General features: G+C 35.6%; 1 protein-coding gene across 1 annotated transcript; it reads left to right on the plus strand.

The window, feature by feature from the left end:
- Positions 1 to 1,818: 1,818 nt before the first annotated feature.
- Positions 1,819 to 17,321, plus strand: rab1ba (zRAB1B, member RAS oncogene family a). Its single transcript, NM_201142.1, is given in 6 exon segments — positions 1,819 to 2,104; positions 7,653 to 7,725; positions 7,900 to 7,995; positions 8,149 to 8,244; positions 9,821 to 9,952; positions 15,033 to 17,321. Coding segments are annotated over 6 exon segments (606 nt in total). The 5' UTR covers positions 1,819 to 2,090; the 3' UTR covers positions 15,228 to 17,321.
- Positions 17,322 to 19,112: the final 1,791 nt, after the last annotated feature.

Below are 19,112 nucleotides of genomic sequence, written 5' to 3' on the forward strand. Positions count from 1 at the left end.
TTTTTCAAGACACTTCTATACAGCTTAAAGTGACATTTAAAGGCTTAACTAGGTTAATTAGGTTAGGTTACAGTTTTTCTCAGTCGCTTTGGTGCATTTCTCTCTACACTATTAACATTTGCACAACAGGTCATGCATTTCTCAAAACAATTAGTCATTTGTGCACATAGTAGCAGTTTCTCATTCCTTTCAACAAACTGCAAATGCTTTTGGACACGCATTAATTGTTTTCATACAACTCTGCTGTTTATAACATTATCATTTGCTTATGTCATGTCAGTCAAAATGAACTAAACTTGTAAATGCTGAATAGTCATTCAATATAAAACTAATAGTCCTCATTTCATCACTTGAGTTATTACATACAAAAATGATGAACTTGATGTCAAAATCGGTCAAGCAAACTTTATAAAAAACAATTTAATCTTTATTTTCCTGAAAATGTCTTTAAAATTTAACAATTTGATGATTGATTTACAGACCTGTGTATGTTGTAGGCTCAGTTCCAATATGTACTGCAATATTGTGTACAGTTGTGCACAGCTCAACCTAAAGGGAGTTTATGTTTGTTGTAAATAAGGGTGTATTTATTCTTTTGCACAATGCTGTGAATAAATTAGGATTGTAAAGAGCATCTGCAGTAAAATTGTGAAACATACATATTCAGTGTCTTGTACTCAGATACCTTACTAAATGCAGTGATGTCCAACTTTACTGTAGTTTTCAAATGGCTGTGCAAATAGTATACAGTGCTGTCTTGAGCATTTTCTGCAAGTGTCACCAAAATCAGACTTTTTTTGCATTGAAAAAATGTACAGAGTAAAGTGTCATAATAAAAACATGACTAAGCCATTTGACCATCTTGTTCGTAAACAATGGTGTCAGGACTTTTCATTTTGATGACACTGACACTTTGATTTACATCATTACTTGCTTTAGAGGAATGAACTATCTATTTTGAGCAAGTGACGCGCTTTTGCAGGTTATCAGCTAGGTTTTGCAGTTTGCACTAATTGTTTTGCAGTTTGCATTAACTGTTGTGCAAATGTAAATAGTGTTGTGAGAAATGCACAAAAGCGTCTGAGAAAAACTGTAACAAGGCAGGTTAGGGGAATTAGGCAAGTTGTTGTATAACGATGGTTTGTTCTGTAGACTATCGAAAAAAACATATACCTTAAAGGGGCTAATCATTTTGACCTTAAAACGTTTAAAAAAAAATTAAAACTGCTTTTATTCTAGCCGAAATAAAACAAATCGGCCTCTGATGAAAAATTTCATCAGACATACTGTGAAAATTTCTTAGCTTTGTAAAACATCATTTGGGAAATATTTAAAAAAAGAGCAAAAATCAAAGGGGGGCTAATAATTCTGACTCAACTGTAACGTTAAGTGGTGTGAAGCAGCAAAGTATTTGAGTGTATGATCCAAACACTATGACATATATAAAACAGGCAACTGCTGGATATCATATCTTATGGTAAATTATAATCGTTTTTTTATTGTCCACAACTGAAAACATGTCTTTGGCTTACTAGTAAACACCAAAAAGAATTATGCAGCTACTCATATCGTCTCAGCATTTATGATTCTTGGAACACTTATGGTAATAAAGGTACATTTTAAATAAATAACATAACGATTGGATCTCTTGGGAGTAATATATTTCATCGCTTAGTACCGCTGAGGGACATTTGATACGATCAATTATTCATTCATTTCATCGGCTGAACATCTTGAATATTCTCTGGGTTGAGTCTGAGATCAGTCCGTAATGCCACGTCATCTGATGTCACTGCCGCACCTGCGCAGCCATCTTGTACTTCGAGCGAGGGGCAGATCGGAAGGAAGGAAGAAAAAGCTGAACAAAATAACAGCGTATTGCGTTATATGGTCAGTAATGTCCGTCAAGTGACTGGATCCAACGAGAAGAGCGTATTGAGGTGTGATCGGAGGGGGTAAATCAGAGAAAGCTGCCCCAGTGCCTCTGTAATCCAGACGTACAAGTCATCCTCTTCATCATTATCGCCTCTGCTCGCGGAGAAAAGAGTCCGATCTCCTGCTGAACCCGACGACAACGCCACAAACACGCCATGAATCCTGAATAGTGAGTATTTTAGGCCCGGTGTTGGTTGCGGGTGTCAATGTTTTGTATAATCATGAAGCGTCAGTGTAACTAGCTTTGTCTAGCTTGAACGGCTAACAACGTCCGGAACTAGCGGCGAATTCAGAGGATGTTTGTTGATCTGGAGCCTGTATTTAGATTGTTTATTTATCTAAATGACATAATTGTTTAGTCTTAAACGTTTAAAGTGTAATTTGGTCGCTATTTCGTGTTTATATCACGTAATTTCTGCTTCTGCCGTACTTCGTGACGTCATATTTGGCGTGTTGCGTTGCGACGCAGTGACGTCATTAGTTTACTGACGGTCAGCTGAATCCAGCTGTCAAAATGGATCTCGCATATAAGCGCAAGTGCCCTGTGCCCGCATCACACGGTGTTTTGAACCGCATACGAGCCTGTCATTGTGAGGCGTCCTAGTGTCATGTGGTTTTTATTAGGCCTGTGAATTGAAAGTCGGTCTTACTGCTTGAAGGGGTCATGAAGAGAAGCGTCGTGCTCAGTGATTTCTTAGTAGCATGCGGTCAGTATTAGTTTTGTACTCACACATTCAGATGTTCTCCTTATTGTAATTTCAGAAAATTATTCTTTGCACATTTTAAATAGTGAAATCATATTAGCAGCCAATTACTATCAATGTACAACATTGTTCACAGTCAAACAAATAGTGCTAGTTTTGTTTTGAAGTTATATTTACATGCGATTTCAGACCCAATATTCAAAGTACCTTGATAAACAATATAGGGAGCATGTTACAAGCGGTCACTGAATGAATGTGGGATTATAAAGCCAACTTTAGCTCAATGCAGTCAGTTTACTAGTTTGTAGGTAGTATAAAGATTATTTTTGAATAATATATGAATATCCTGAGGTAAAAATAATATGGAAATTGATTATTGTATTGTGTATCCATTTACGGTTTAACAACTGTATCGATTTAACTAGATATAGATGCTAAAAAAACACAAACATGTTTCAAACACGCCTGTCACTGTGTGAGTTTGCTAATGATCAGTTAAACATGTAATCTTCTCCTCAGACCTGTAAGGACACTCAAACAAACAGATTCATTCATTCATTTTCTTTACGGTTTAGTCCCTTTATTAAGCCGGGGTTTCCACAGCGGAATGAACCGCCAAGTTATCAGCACGTACCTGTACCGCATGTCTTTGGACTGTGGGGGAAACCGGAGCACCCAGAGGAAACCCATGCGAACGTGGGCAGAACATGCAAACTAGCCAACTAGCGTCGCCCCACACCGTCACCCCCAAACAAACAGATTTCACATTAAATTTATTTGTATGAATTGTCAAATTCTGCTTTTAGATTACACCTTTCAGTTGTCTTAAAGGCACAACATGTATTTTTTTATTTAAAAAAATACCTAAAAACCACTAAAGCACTGTTATATTTTTTGGTGGTATATGCTATTTACTCATTCTCAGGCCATACAAATGTTTCATTATATTTCCTCAGTATAACCTTAATAAAGATCTTTAGCTTGGTTTTAAGAAAAGGATTTAAACTGTAATCCATAATTCATAAAACACAATTCATAAAACACAATTCAACATACAGGGTTGTTGATTTAAATCAATACCTAGAGTACCTGCCGATACATTCAATCCTTATGTGATCAGTCTGTGCAAGAAACTAAACATTATTTACAGTATTATTACCCTTAATTCACGGCTTTGCCAAACATTTCTGAGGATGTTCATGACAGTCTGAGAGGTGAGCTTCCTTTTGCATTATGATGTAGATGCAAGCGCAAACTCACAGGTGATCTAAAACTGCTTTTAGGGTTGTCAAAAGTATAGTTTTGTATCTATCAGTACTGAAATAAAAAGAAAATGTCCAATCCAAAATTAAGCGCTGTTGAGCACATTCACTATGTGGCTTTGAAACGGTTCAGTATCTGTGTATCTGTGTTTGCATTTGGTGAACAGCATTGTGTGAACCAATCACAGTCATTTCTATTGAGCACATGAACACGATGGCCAGTCTGCAGTGTTTAGGAATGTATTTAAATGTTAGCTGGAAATTAGCGTTTTTAAAATTTCAGTACCAACTGGTTTCAAACTTGATACTTTTGACAACCCTAGTTTTTATATCTTAAATTTTATATGTATTAAATATCCAGGATAAGCAAAGGTAAGTAACATTTCCGCAAACTAACACACACATTCTTCCTCGTTGCTGTAGAGCAGGGGTTCTCAACTGGTTTGGCCATGGGACCCACATTTTTACATGGTCATCAAGCCGCGACCCAAATTTTTAGGAACTATAATACAATTTTAGGAATTATACTTAATTTGTATTTATTTGTTAACATAAACAAGTAGTGACAGATAAACATAAGAAATTCACCAAGACTTACAAATAATCAATATTTTATTGTTGTCATTTAACAAAATGAATCAAATTATAGAAATATTACAAAGTAAAAAGACAAATACTGTTACTAATAAACTGTTAATAAAACATGTTTTCTGGTTTCTAAATGTTGTTTTAATTTAGAAGGTTTCATGCTCTCATGAGAGCACCTCACTACATATGACACTGAGGCTTTAAGTCTTTTTTTGTTGTCAATATATATATATATATATATATATATATATATATATATATATATATATATATATATATATATATATATATATATATATATATATATATATATCTATATATATATATATATATATATATATATATATATATATATCCATACTTTACAAATTCGGGGTCGCACTTACGCTTGACATATTTGTTGCAATAATTAAATGAAATTTTTACATGTCAAAAAGTACGGTTGTCACGCACGCATTTCAAAATAAAAGTCTGTTATAAGCTAATATAAGTAAAAAAAAAAAAAAAAAAGTAACTTTTGTTGTTGTTTTTTTTTAACACACTCCGCAACCCACTGAAAATGTTCCCACTTTTGGGTCGCGACCCACCAGTTGAAAAGCATTGCTGTAGATTATCATCTTACATTTGGTAAAGCTGTAGATTAAAAGTAATGCTGTATAGCGTTCAGGTTTTTGCACAAACTGGTCATTTGCCTTCATGAGCCTTCGGTGTATTCTATGAAGCCGTGGGTATTCATTTAGTTTTGCCTTCCTATGTGTTTTTGACACTGGAAGTGCAATAGCAGTTTGCATGCATTTTAACAACCACCAGCTGAAAACCTTTTTAATTGATCTATTCAAGGAAAAAAACACAATGACCTACATCATGAATGACTTGAGGGTGATTAAATTAAGAGCTAACTTTAATTATTAGCGGATGTTTTCATTTAATTAAATTATATGCGCCCGTCAGCTTTGGCCATTGATAAACTTGCTAATATTCTGTTCATGAATATGCTTTTCCTGTCCAAGACTCAGGTTTTCCTGTTGTTTGTGGGCTCAACACCTCTAGCTTTTTTCCCCCTTGACTCATGCAAGCACTCTGTGTATCATCAGAACACTAGCAGACCCTTGATTGCTTCACAACTGTTGTATGGTGCAACATTTCTCAGTTTGTCTAATGTTAGTACTTGAATCCAGAATAGGTCCCTCATTGCAACAGTGTCATCGTTGGAATCACATTGGCTCAGCTGTATTTTGAGCTAGTGGCAGGGGATACTTTGTTTATGCTGATTTTGTTTTGAACCTTCTTCACTGTCAGCGTGATGCTGGTTCCTGGCTGGCGAATCTTGAAATGGCAGTTGATTTAGCAACACTGTAATCTAATGTAGTTTTTTAACCGGTTAATATTTAAGCAGACCTAATGACACTTGATTAATTATACAGGTACAATTAAAAGTATGTTGTTTTTAATTGAAATTAGGCTGACTTAAAATATTACATGTAAAACGTGCAAATTAGGATAAAAGCTTCTAAATGAAAGCTAGAAGCTAACCAAGTTAGGAATAAATACCAAATTAGTATATGGGTCAAGGATGAGATGTGCCATTTTGGTGTCCACATCAAAACCTATTTTTAAAAAAGTGATTTGATATACTTAGAAAGCTTATTAAAAGCAAGTATAGTGCTTGTGCTTTAATGTTTCAAAAGCCTCATGTGGAAAAAAAGGCAAAAATATGGGCGAATGTTGCGTTGTCGTTCAGAGTAACAAATACAATCAATCGCCACCTTATTAGGTACACCAACTGCTTGGTAGCGCAAATTTCTAAACAGCCAATCACATGGCAGCAACTCAATGCATTTAGGCATGTAGACATGGTCAAGACGATCTGCTGCAGTTTAAACTGAGCATCAGAATAGGGAAGAAAGGGGATTGAAGTGACTTTGAATGTGGCATGGTTGTTGTTGCCTGAAGGGCTGGTCTGAGTATTTCAGAAACTGCTGATATACTGGGATTTTCACGCACAACCATCTCTAGGGTTTACTGAGAAAGGCTTGAAAAAGAGAATATATCCAGTGACCGGCAGTTCTGTTGGAGCAAATGCCTTGTTGATGTCAGAGGAGAAGGGCCAGACTGGTTCCAGCTAATAGAAAGGCAACATTGGAAAAACGTTTCCTGGTCTGATGAGTCTTGTTTTCTGCTGCAACATTCAGATGGTAGGGTCAGAATTTGGCGTCAACAACATGAAAGCATGGATCCATCCTGCCTTGTATAAACGGTTAAGGCTGCTGGTGGTCGTGTAATGGTGTGGGGGATATTTTCTTCACACAATTGAGCATCCTCTCATCGTCACAGCCTACCTAAGTTTTGTACTGACCATGTCCATCCCTTTATGACCACAGTGTACCCATCCTCTGATTCCTACTTCCAGCAGGATAACGTGCCATGTTATAAAGCGCGAATCATCTCAGACTGGTTTCTTGAACATGACATTGAGTTCAGTATACTCAAATGGCCTCCACAGTCACCAGATCTCAATCCAATAGAGCACCTTTGTGATGTGGTGGAATGGGAGATTCGCATCATGGATGTGCAGCCGACAAATCTGCCGCAACTGCGTAATGCTATCAAGTCAATATGGACCAAAATCTCTGAGGAATGTTTCCAGTACCTTGTTGAGTGTTGCCATGAAGGATTAAGCCAGTTCTGAAGGCAAAAGAGGGTGCAACCCCATATTAGTGAGGTGTACCTAATAAAGTGGCAGATGAGTGTATATTTATTTAAATGTAAAGTTTGTTTTTAAATTAAGAATTTAAAAAAGGTAAAACCTAATGATCTGAAGGATAATAGTAAAGATTCAGATTATTTATATTTTGATTTATCCTTTTAATATCATAAAATTATTATTAAGACAACATTATTTTAGTATATAAAACACTATAAACTAAATATTTAGTTTCTCCTAAGAAATAAAAGAATATTATACAAATTCTAACAACAAGACTTAAGTTGGTTTTATAGATGGGTGATCTCTTTTTGTCATTGACCTATATAATACTTTATGAAACACTGTACTTTACATTAAAACAGGAGGTACACTTTTTAATATCATAATATATAAAACCTAATTTACCCCCCAAAAAATCTTGATCTATTTAACGTGTTTTCTGTTTCTCCTTCTTAGTGACTACCTGTTCAAGTTGCTCCTCATCGGTGACTCTGGAGTGGGAAAGTCGTGTCTGTTGTTGAGATTTGCTGTGAGTAAATGCACAGATGGGTTGTTTCGTCAGCTTTTGCTGCAAGACATCAATTAAATCACTTGAAGTCATGCAGTTTGAAAGGATATCGAGTTTTTATATCCTATAATAGATCACAGCTCGAGCGTAGAATATCAACAACTATAACAAGATTATTATTTTTTTGTTCTGCAGGATGACACATACACTGAGAGCTATATCAGCACCATCGGCGTGGACTTCAAGATCCGCACCATTGAACTTGATGGCAAAACCATTAAGCTACAGATAGTAAGTACATTCATCCTTTCTCATAACACTTCTTTTTTTTCTACAAGTTTACAGACAGCTTGACAGTCTATAGAAAACTTAAGAATTTTAAATTAGACCCTTTTACTAAAAGCACATTGTTTGACATGAGTGTTTTTTTCTTGTACTCTCTAGTGGGATACTGCAGGGCAAGAAAGATTTCGAACTATCACCTCCAGTTACTATCGAGGGGCTCATGGAATCATTGTGGTTTATGATGTGACGGATCAGGTATGTTTTCTCCCTTGTTTAGACCAAATTTAACAAGTCGCTATTTGCAACTAAATAATGAATTGCTGTTTATAAAATGGTACTTTAGTTTTGAGCTTTAATGACATGTTTACCATATTTAGTTCAGGTTTGGTGCTTGTTAATTTTTGGTGATTGCTAACACTGTTATTAATTTTGTAGTATTTAAGTATGTGCTATGTGCCAGTTAGCCTTTTTTTCTTAGTAAGTTGTAGTAAGTCTGACTTGCAATTTTATTAAAATTATTTATTATTCATTTTAAATGATTTATATTTAGCTTTGTATTAATTTGAGTACTTTATGTATTTTAAAATGTGATTTCTTTTTATTTAATCTAATATTTAGATTGTATTTTATTTCAGCTGTTGAAAGCAAACTTTAAGCCTGATTTATACTTCTGCATCTAGTGATTGCTGTACGCTCACTGCACATATTGCATGCAGCTAATGCTATTACGAGCATTTATGCTTTTTGTCTGTGCTGCACTGGCAATAACACACCAGAAATGCTAGTTGGTAGTGGGGTGTGTAAACCCTTCATTGTGCCATTTTTTTATTTTGCTAGTTTGGCTTTAAACTGCATGCTACTGTTGAAGTAGCTCAAACTCACACTCATTCAGCAATAAAAGATTCAGAATCCAGCAAACGTTCAACAATTTTAATTGTAAAAATTGCAATTGAAAAATGTTATTCGTGAGTGCCGCTTTGTGTTGCCATCACAGAGAGGCTGTAAGTCTGTTTCCAAAACCTTTTCATTCTCTGTTCCTCGCTAGTGGAATGATCTTTCCATTCCCACACGCACTGCTGATTGAAATGTTTCCTTGGCTTATATTTTTATATATTGCTCAGCATAAATGTGTACACCCCCTTTTTAAAAAAAGAAAAAAAGTTATACATTTTTCTGAATGTAGCCAATAATTTAAACAAGACAGTTACACAAGTGTACTAAAATACAGTGGTCACTGAAATAGCTTTCAAATTGTGGTTCAGCACTGAATTAAAATACTTCAAACTAATGAAATTTGCCGGGACAAAATTGAATGGTACCAACATTCAGTGTATATTCATTAAAATAAGCATTTAGCCACCTAACATTGAATAGAAAGGTAATTCTTTCTTTTTTTAAACCTTTAAATTCAAATTATTTATTGATTCAAAATTAAATAAAATTTAATAAATTTAAGATTCAAATGAGTTATTGATTTGTTTTATTTTTTAAACTATACAATTTTAGTCAAGTTTTATATTTTTATTTTTCTCCCTTAAAAAAAATGTTTATTAACAATTAATTTAATATTTTTCCCCAAAATATTACTTTGAGTGTACTCCTTTTTAGACTGTGATCTTACAATATTTAGTACAATTTGTCCAGTTTTGGCATTGCTACTCACCAATCTTTATATATATGCACAAATATAATATTGTAAAGCTTAAAAAGCTTAAAGAGGTCTTCATTTATGCTGAGGACTGTGTGTATATACATATGTGTACACTTTTGAATTTTGTGACTTGCAGGGTTGAAATGAAGAGTTGTTTTGTCTTTTCTGCTCTCTCTATAGGAATCGTATAACAATGTTAAACAGTGGCTTCAGGAAATAGACCGCTACGCAAGCGAGAATGTCAACAAGCTGCTGGTGGGGAACAAATGCGACCTCACCACCAAGAAAGTAGTGGACTACACAACAGCCAAGGTATTAATGCCTCAATCGAGACACATCTTATCTTATTTAGTAGCTTTGTTTCCCTTATTATCAAATCTAAGTGGACTTTAAAATCCCAATTGTGTCCATTTTTTAGTGACATTTGGTAGCATAATGCCTTACGTGTCAACATTGGATTGTAAAAAGCCCCCCTCTAAATTACGACATATGTTCATCTGTAGCTTTTTCCGTTGTAAATAAACAGTTAAAATGGTCAGTAATGTTTTTTTAATGATATTATTATATACAAAGGATAGAATAAATAGTACACATTAGAAAAAGCTGCAAATAAATTAGCAAACAGTTTAGCCTATTAAAATTAATAGCTATTATAAAGAAGTTGAATCAAATCTCATTAATCTTTTCTTCACTGTTTAATTTTACATTCTGATTAAAGAGCAGAGAATGAACTTTTCATATAGTTTTTTTTTTCATTTAATTACATTAAATAGCAGAGCTGTCACTTTTTATGCTCATTTAAGGCTAAATTTGTTGTGTTTAAAAGAAAACCCACCATTATCAACATGTTTAAATATTTTATTATTATTATTATTATTATTATTATTATTATTGTGTATATGTCTGTTCAAACATGCTCCCAAAACCCAGAGTCCACTTTCGCTCTGCTTCAAATCGCGTGTACAGAATCCGCATCTGACAGTCACGCACCGCTACATGAACTGACTGTTTAGAAGATTGCATTGGAGGGGCAACAGCACCAGTAATAGAAAGGATGGGAAACCCGCTGTTTTTATTTACTTTCAAGTGTTTTCATGCCAAAATAAAATGAAAGCATAGAATAGATTCACATTTAAGAGCAAGAAGTGTCCCATAGTGGTTCAGCGGCATGGGTTGTGTATAGGGAGGATCGACCCTTTAATGTTTAATGCCACCCTTTATAGAAAGATAAAAAATATGGGAAAATACCTTTACAGGAGGATGGCGGGATAGAACTGTAAAATACAGGAGAATCCCGGGAAAAACGGGAGGGTTGACAGTTATACATAATGCATACACTGTTTCTCTAATGCGTCCGCTAGGCATGGGCCGGTATAAGATTCTGATGGTATGATAACATTGGATAAAAATATCACATCTTCTCTTTTTAAATGTCTGGATAAAAGACAAACACCTTTTTCCCCTTTTAAACACAGAATATTTTATTTTGAGAAGCATTTAACATATTTTGGAGCAGTCAACATGTCATAACATGCTTAATAATTCAAACAAATTGCTGATGTCTTCATTTATTTCAAAAACAGATTTTTGATGATGGTAAACGATGAAATCATTATCACATTTACACCCATATGCATGCTGATAAAATGGCTCTCTTGCTTTTGTGAGATTACCTACAATTTTTTTTTATGTAAATATATTTAAATAACTTTTAACAAAATCAAATCCCTTGCAATTAATTGTATTTAATTTCATTGACTTTAAATATATGATCATTCAAACTGCATTCTAGTAGGTTTTATAACTCACTGAATGCTTGGACTCCCCAACTGTGTTTCCGACACATTTTTGGGAGCAGTTTTAGCTGAAAGTTTATTTTTGCAGAGTGTGTGACCTACTTGATAGTGTCAGCTTTTACATGATTAAAACAAGTAAATCTCACACACTACTAGCGCATACTGCAGTTTTGTGTTCTGCTCTAACTTTTTAAAGCAGGATGGATTCAGATTGGCTGTTTATGCTTTATCTGATTCCAGGGCTGGATAATTTGATCAAATTAAAACCTTGATTGATAATTAAACTTTTTACCTCGATTGCGATAATTGAACGAGTATTTTCATTTTCAATTAACCTCCACTATAGTTCATTAAAGGTTTGAACTGTAAATATACTCAAATATTAAAGGTGGAATTTTTGTTCTAGTGAAAGAGCAAATTTCTTATCTTTGAAATATTAAAATAATTGATAAACTATTAAAATAATTTATGAATTAATGAAACACTTAAAGCAAAGTGCACATTGCCTAAAATGAAGATGTCTTGTGAAAAAAGTTACACTTCAGTTTAATTTTAAGGCAAGTTTACCCAAAAAATGTCAAATAACTTACATTTTTTTACAGTATTGAATATTTTGAAAAATAAAATAGGTTATCCTTGGGGTCTTAAATTTCAAAAACAAAATTTTAGGCCTTAAGTCTCAACTTCACTGAAAAAATTTCTTGTAGGTCTTAAATAATTTTAAACGGGTCTTCATTTTTCTCTATGTAAAGCTACTCGGTGGATCCAGCACACATCCAATCACTAACAATACATCTCAATAAAACTTTTAGAGTATTCATAACTAATATTAAAACAGTCTGTTGGGCATACATTTAGTTTTAAAAAGCTCAAGTTATGTTAAAAAAATGTATGTATAAATCTAGGGTCTGCTTGTTTTGACAAATTATTTAATATATGTGGCTAAGAAATAACTAGGCCTAATTATAATTTGTTTTTGATGGGGCAAGTACATTTTTCTGCTGGGCTATTAGCCCTGAATACGTCTGAAATTTCATTATTCATTGTCTTAAAAAGTCTTAAATTTGGCCTGGTGGAACGTGCAAAAACCCTGTGTAATGGTTATGGTAATACATGGGTACTGGCCTTTGAGCTGCCACCATTTCTGGTCAATTCTGAAGAAGCTGACAACTAAGAATATGATTTACATGCAATGTGTCCATTATCTGAGGTATGAGATACTCCCATGTTCTCATGGCTTGCATGTATGAGAGAGACAGAGTGTGAGTTCATAAATCGTCAGATATATGCTGTGCATTCACTGATATAGACAGTAATAATTGCTTTCACTGCCCTGTCAGCGACAGTTCAACAACAGATAATTGAAAATATATCTGCACAATAATTATTCTTAGCCTACATCTCAATCACTGGTGAGTGAAATGTAATGGTCCATTTGCCATTGGCTCACGATAGACATAATCCGCTTGTTAAGTGGTGACGTGTTGGTGATGTATGTAATACTGTTTCCGGGTCCAAGCCGCCATTTATTTGAGTGGAGAAATCATTCGTTTATAATCACGTTTTATTCCTATCACACATTAAAGTTAATTTTACATAAAGTCATAGTGTACACAACAATCCCTGGGCTTGCTGCATTACAAATACCAAAAATGTAACAATTTATAAAAAAATGAATCACTTTCTGGCCATCCGATATTAGGCATGGACATATATACTGAGATCGTGATTTTCGAAAGTATTAAATCGCTTTGTAAACGTTTATTATTACCATTTCATGAGTCTCCCCATTCAGTTGAATAGAGCGCTTGGACCAGGAAGCCGCTTCGCGTGACGTCACACTTAACAAGCGGATTTTGTCACCACATTGTAAAATTAGCTTGAATATGCGAGGGATTTTCTCAATGTAGAGGATGAGCAGCAATGCATGTACAGGTAAAAATGTTTTTAACACACCACTCACAGTGTGATATTGCTATAAACGACATGAGCACAAAGCTCAAACACGTCCATTTAGTGCAGAAATCACACGTTGGTAAACTGTAAGGGGACATTATTAACAGGATTAATAAAAGAAAATAACATGCATAGAGGAAAATATGTTGGTTAGAGTTCTTGTTTTTTTTTGTTTTAATTTATTTTCGACTAATGGTCAAGCCCTTATTTTAACTGTGAAAGTGATTACAAAAAGTCAAAAATCTTTTTTTAAATATTGCTTGTTTGAAATTTTTTAAATTATCCGCCTAACAACCGCAATATTAAGTAGTGTAAAATCTTCTCGTTTACCAATTTCGTTCTGTGTGCGAAAGACCTATTAAATGCAGTGACCAGACTGTACCTGTTAACCTGAGGCTGATTTATACTTCTGCATCAAGCGCATGCATATGGTCTGATGCATAGCCCTCATCGTGGCTGACACCAGCGCTGATGCGTAATATAGATTTTAGGGTTCAAAATGACCACCTCAAAGGAGAGGCCAAGTCGGAGCACTCACTCTGGTCTGGTCCCCCAGGCTGTGTGGTGGTTGGGGAAATTCCTATTTGAATTAAATCAATCCATTACAGTTAGCTTAAGTTTGGCAAACTAAATTCGGGACATCGCAACCTGCAGAACCTGGGTATTTTTTAAAAAATGACCACCTCAAAGACTAAAAGTTAAACTCTTTAAATGTGTGTGTAAATGTGAAGATTGTAAAACAGCTACATGGCTATCAAATATTGAACAGGAGCTCTTCTCAATTTTCAATTCAAAATCTTAGGTAAATACTCAATTGTTGTTCTTATAGTGGCTATTAAAGTCATGCAAAATTATATTCATGCCAAAACCATTTTAATCTTCTGCAAAGTGGCCTGTTTTATCATTCATTTGATGTCATGAAAATTCTGCTTTTTAGTCAGTGATTTTCTTTGCTATTTGACTCAGAGTTTTCATGGGCTGGTATATAAGATTCTGATGGTATGATAACCTTGATATAAATATCATGGTTTCATGATATCACGGTATTGTGATTACTGCTCTAATATATGTTCTTTTAAAATGTCTGGGTAAAAAAAAACAATTCCCTTTTTCCCTTTGTACGCAATAAATTTTAATTTGGGAAACATTTTAAGTATTTCGGAACAGTAAACATGTCAGGCTAAATAATTTAAATGAATTATTGATTTCTGCTATCTTCAGTTGTTTCAAAAATACAAATTTCTTTACATTTTTAAAATGGCATCTTTGGAGATCTTTTCTGCAGGAGATACTGCTGACCTAAAAAACAACATCAACAAAAAAAAAGTAAATAAAAAAAATCACCTTTACCTTAGGAGCGGTATAGCAAAAATTTTAACAGTTTTAAAAACTTGACTTTTCCAAACCGCGGTATACCTTGAAAACGGTTATGGCCCCATGCCTACTCAGAGTATGGGAACCCTGGTGATTCCAACAATATTCTTATATCATTATTGTTATCAGTATAGTTCTTATCCTTGCTGTAAGAGTCTTGTCTACAGTCAATTGTTTTTGACACTTACAGAGAAATGGCAAGAATGAGGTTTGACATAACAAAGCGTTCTGAAATGTCTCATTCTGGTTCTTTTTTTGCCTCACAGGAATTTGCTGACTCTTTAGCAATTCCCTTCCTTGAGACGAGCGCTAAGAATGCCACAAATGTGGAGCAGGCCTTCATGACTATGGCTGCTGAGATCAAGAAGCGTATGGGCCCTGGAGCGACAACCGGAGGAGACAAGCCCAACCTGAAGATCGAGAGCACTCCTGTGCGGCAGTCTGGCGGAGGCTGCTGTTGAACAGCTTGAGCGTGCGCGCGCACACACACACAAAACCATCCCTTACCCCTTCAAAAGCATTTTCTCACACACACACACCAAAAAAAAAGCATCATGGGAGGAACCACTGCATTAAGAGCCAACGTCTAACAGCCTCACGGCTTCATTTATAACATCATAGTCTCCTTGTTTTTATTCTCCTTTATTTTCCTCCCCGTGCACATTAATAACCCCGCCCACATCTGTAACCCCGCCCCCTGTACGTAAAGTCCAGGATGGGACTTCTGTAGTCATTTGTCCATGTAAAGAACCAGATGTCTTCATGAGAAGCAGGTCCAGGGGTGATTGGAAAATCCTCCTTTTAAACAACTAGGGAGGATAAGAAAGTCTCTCTAGTATGTCTATTTCTGTCTCACGTTGTCACTTGAATGAGGTTTTGTGGCGAAAGCATGGCTTCTGAGGCTGAAGTCAGCTGCAAAGTCGGCAATATTCTATACTTGTTCTCATCCTACTAGTATATTATTGTTATTATGGTGATTTTTAAGACTGATTTGTTAGTTTTTTTTTTTTCCTGTAGGTTTTTGTTTTTCTAATGAAGGCTTGTACAAAGGCTTACTGCTGTCAATGACATAGTCCGGTTAGGGACAGGGACGGAAAGGGTTGTTTATAATCTGGATTTGGAGGGGTCTAGGCTTAAGGCTGGTTGTTGAATGCTACTGTTCCCTCTTTTACCTCAATGACCTCTGCTACTTTTGAGTGCACAGCCATCGCAGGTTAAAAATGACTGCACGAACACCATATTGACACGCGCTGGGATTGTATCCTCCTGTGATCAACAGTTTCGTAGCTTTGAGATCGATATTTTCGTGTCATTTTACCATCAGGTTGAGTCGTCCCATTGTTCTCGCTGCTGCCAAAAACGGTCCATCTTTGTGCGTCGTATTTATTTACGTTCGGTAAATATATTTGCATATTTGTGAAGGGCCTTAATTTCACCACCAATGAAAGCGTGGTGGTTCTACGAATCCGGTTTAGCGTAGGATTGTTGTGTAGGAATATTGGGATTGACTGGTCCAGTGTTGGAGACCGGATATGACCTCCCATGTTCTTCAAGGAAAACTCTTAGTTCGTACGCATAGATTCTAGCCTACAACTTGTAACTTTTCTCAAATTTTAATGGTCTAGAAGCTCATTCAGATGTTGCCTTTGAATCCCACATGGTTGCATTTAGCAAATTTACGGAAACCACAAATGATTGGACCTGCTGACAGTGTTTTTTTTTTTTTTTTTTTGACCTGGCTGTTTTATTATGTGCAACGTAGAGTTTGTGAACTTCACTAGTATTAGTGCATCACTCTTGTCTTAATTAGGATAATCTCACTCTCATTGTGATGTTAGATCACTTTCTGAGCCATCGTAATCTAGTTTTTACACCACTAACGTCTGCCAATACTGACATCATCACTAATGTTTTGTGGTGGATTTCCTCGTACTATTTTTGTAAGGTAGCGTCAGGTTGGAGGGAGCAGTAGCAGGGATTATGGGTGTGTGTGCAATGGCTGGGATGGGCAAGGGGCAACTGCAAAAGCGGCGTTTGGGAACATTCCTTTGATTTTAAAACAGGTCCGTTGTGGATCCCGCGTTACGTCTGTGTGAAAAGAAACCGTATATGAAAGTCTCATTTAAACCCTGCACTCATTCACACACTAAACAAGTGCTTTTTTCGGGGGGATGTTTTGAAAAGGGGTCATTGTTTTCTCTGAAGGTTTGCTGTATTTCTCGATTTCGATGAAATGTGTCGGGGTTGAGGAAAGATGAAGATGGGTGTGGGGGTGGGGGGTTGTTGCTTATGAATGTGATGGAGCGTTCTTCGTCTTATCATTTTTACTTTCTACCCATGTCGTTTGCACATCTAATTTAGTTTGAATTAAGACACAGCGATGGTAAAATGGCAAGCACCCTCTTTAGTAGTTTCCCTGTCTAATATACACGCTCTTCTCTATCCCCCTTTGCTTGCTCACCCCCGGTGCTGTTTCATAGCTGGGTTTGATCTTGTTTTCTCTTCTCTGTACATATTATAAATATATATAATAAAATGATCAACATGAGACTTAACGACGGCGTTCTCTGCGTGCATTTCTGCTCTGTCGAGTGAAATATTGTGTGGGTGGTGAGGCGAGTATCACTTCCTGTGCTAGAGATCGTTTAGCTGCAATGTATTGATGTCAATTTTAATGACAAAATGATCATTTTGAATGGACTGGATAAATCTAATTGCTTTATCATCCCATTACTGTATCTAATCAAAAAATCATGAGAATCATTATTTTAGAACAATGAGGACAAAATAATTTAATTTGACGGTACACATCTGGATGCATTACAACAGTAATGATAATTGAGAGGAAATGTGTCTAGCTGTCATGAAATTAATGTCATATTTTCTTTATATACATATATATATATATATATATATATATATATATATATATATATCCAATCACAAGGCAGCAGCTCAATGCATTTAGGCATGTTACATGTGTTAGGCATGGTCAAGATGAGTTCATTTCAAAAACTGTAGTTCATACTGAACATCAGAATGGAAAAGAAAGGTGATTTAAGTGACTTTAAACGTGGCATGGTTGTTACTAGACTGGCTGGTTTGAGGTTTTCATAAACTGCTGATCTACTGGGATTTTCCCACACAACCATCTCTATAGTTTACAGAGAATGGTCCGAAAAAGATCAAATATACAGTGAGCTGCAGTTCTAAGGGGGCAGAGGTCAGAGGAGAATGGCCAGACTGGTTTGAACTGATAGAAAGGTAACAGTAGCTCAAATAACCACTTGTTACAACCGAGGAATGCAAAAAGCATCTCTGAATGCAAAGGACGTCCAACCTTGAGGCGGATAGGCTACAGCAGCAGAAAACCACACCTGGTGCTCCTCCTGTCAGCTAAGAACAGGAAACAGGCCACAATTCCCCACAGTCTGAGTATTGTTGCTGACCACTTCCATCCCTATATGACCAGAGTGTACCCATCTTCTGATGGCTACTTCCAGTCATGTCCAGTCAAGTCCATGTCATAAAGCGCAAATCATCTCAGACTAGTTTCTTGAACAAGAAAATAAGTTCACTGTACTCAAATGGCCTCCACAGTCACCAGATCTCAATACAATAGAGCACCTTTGGGATGTGGTGGAATGGGAGATTCGCATCATGGATGTGCAGCCAACAAATCTGCAGCTACTGCGTGATGCTATCAAGTCAATATGGACAAAAATCTCTGAGGAATATTTCCAGTACCTTGTTGAATATATGCCATGGAGGATTAAAGCAATTCTGAAGACAAAAGGGGCTCCAACCAGGTAAGGTGTACCTAATAAAGTGGGCGGTGAGTGTACAGTATGTATGCGTGTGTGTGTGTGAGTGTATATATATTTATATACACACACACACAAATATTATACAGTTTAAGTCAGGATTATTAGCCCTGCTGTTTATTTTCCCCTATTTTCTGTTTAATGGAGATGTTTTTCATCACATTTCTAAATGTAATAGTTTTAATAACTCATTTCTAATAACTGATTAATTTTATCTTTGCCATGATGACAGTGAAAATTTGACAATTTATTTTTCAAGATACGTTTATACAGCTTAAAGTGACATTTAAAGGCTTAACTAGGTTAATTAGGTTAACTAGGCAGGTTAGGGTAATTAGGCAAGTTATTGTATAATGATGGTTTGTGCTGTAGACTATCGAAAAAATATATAGCTTAAAGGGGCTAATAATTTTGACCTTAAAATTGTGTTTAAAAAAAAATTGTGTTTAAAAACTGCTTTTATTCTAGGCGAAATAAAACAAATTAGACTTTATCCAGAATAAAAAATATAGGAAATACTGT

The sequence above is a fragment of the Danio rerio genome, chromosome 7 (assembly GCF_049306965.1).
Source record: "Danio rerio strain Tuebingen ecotype United States chromosome 7, GRCz12tu, whole genome shotgun sequence".
In the NCBI taxonomy this organism is placed as follows: Eukaryota; Metazoa; Chordata; class Actinopteri; order Cypriniformes; family Danionidae; genus Danio; species Danio rerio.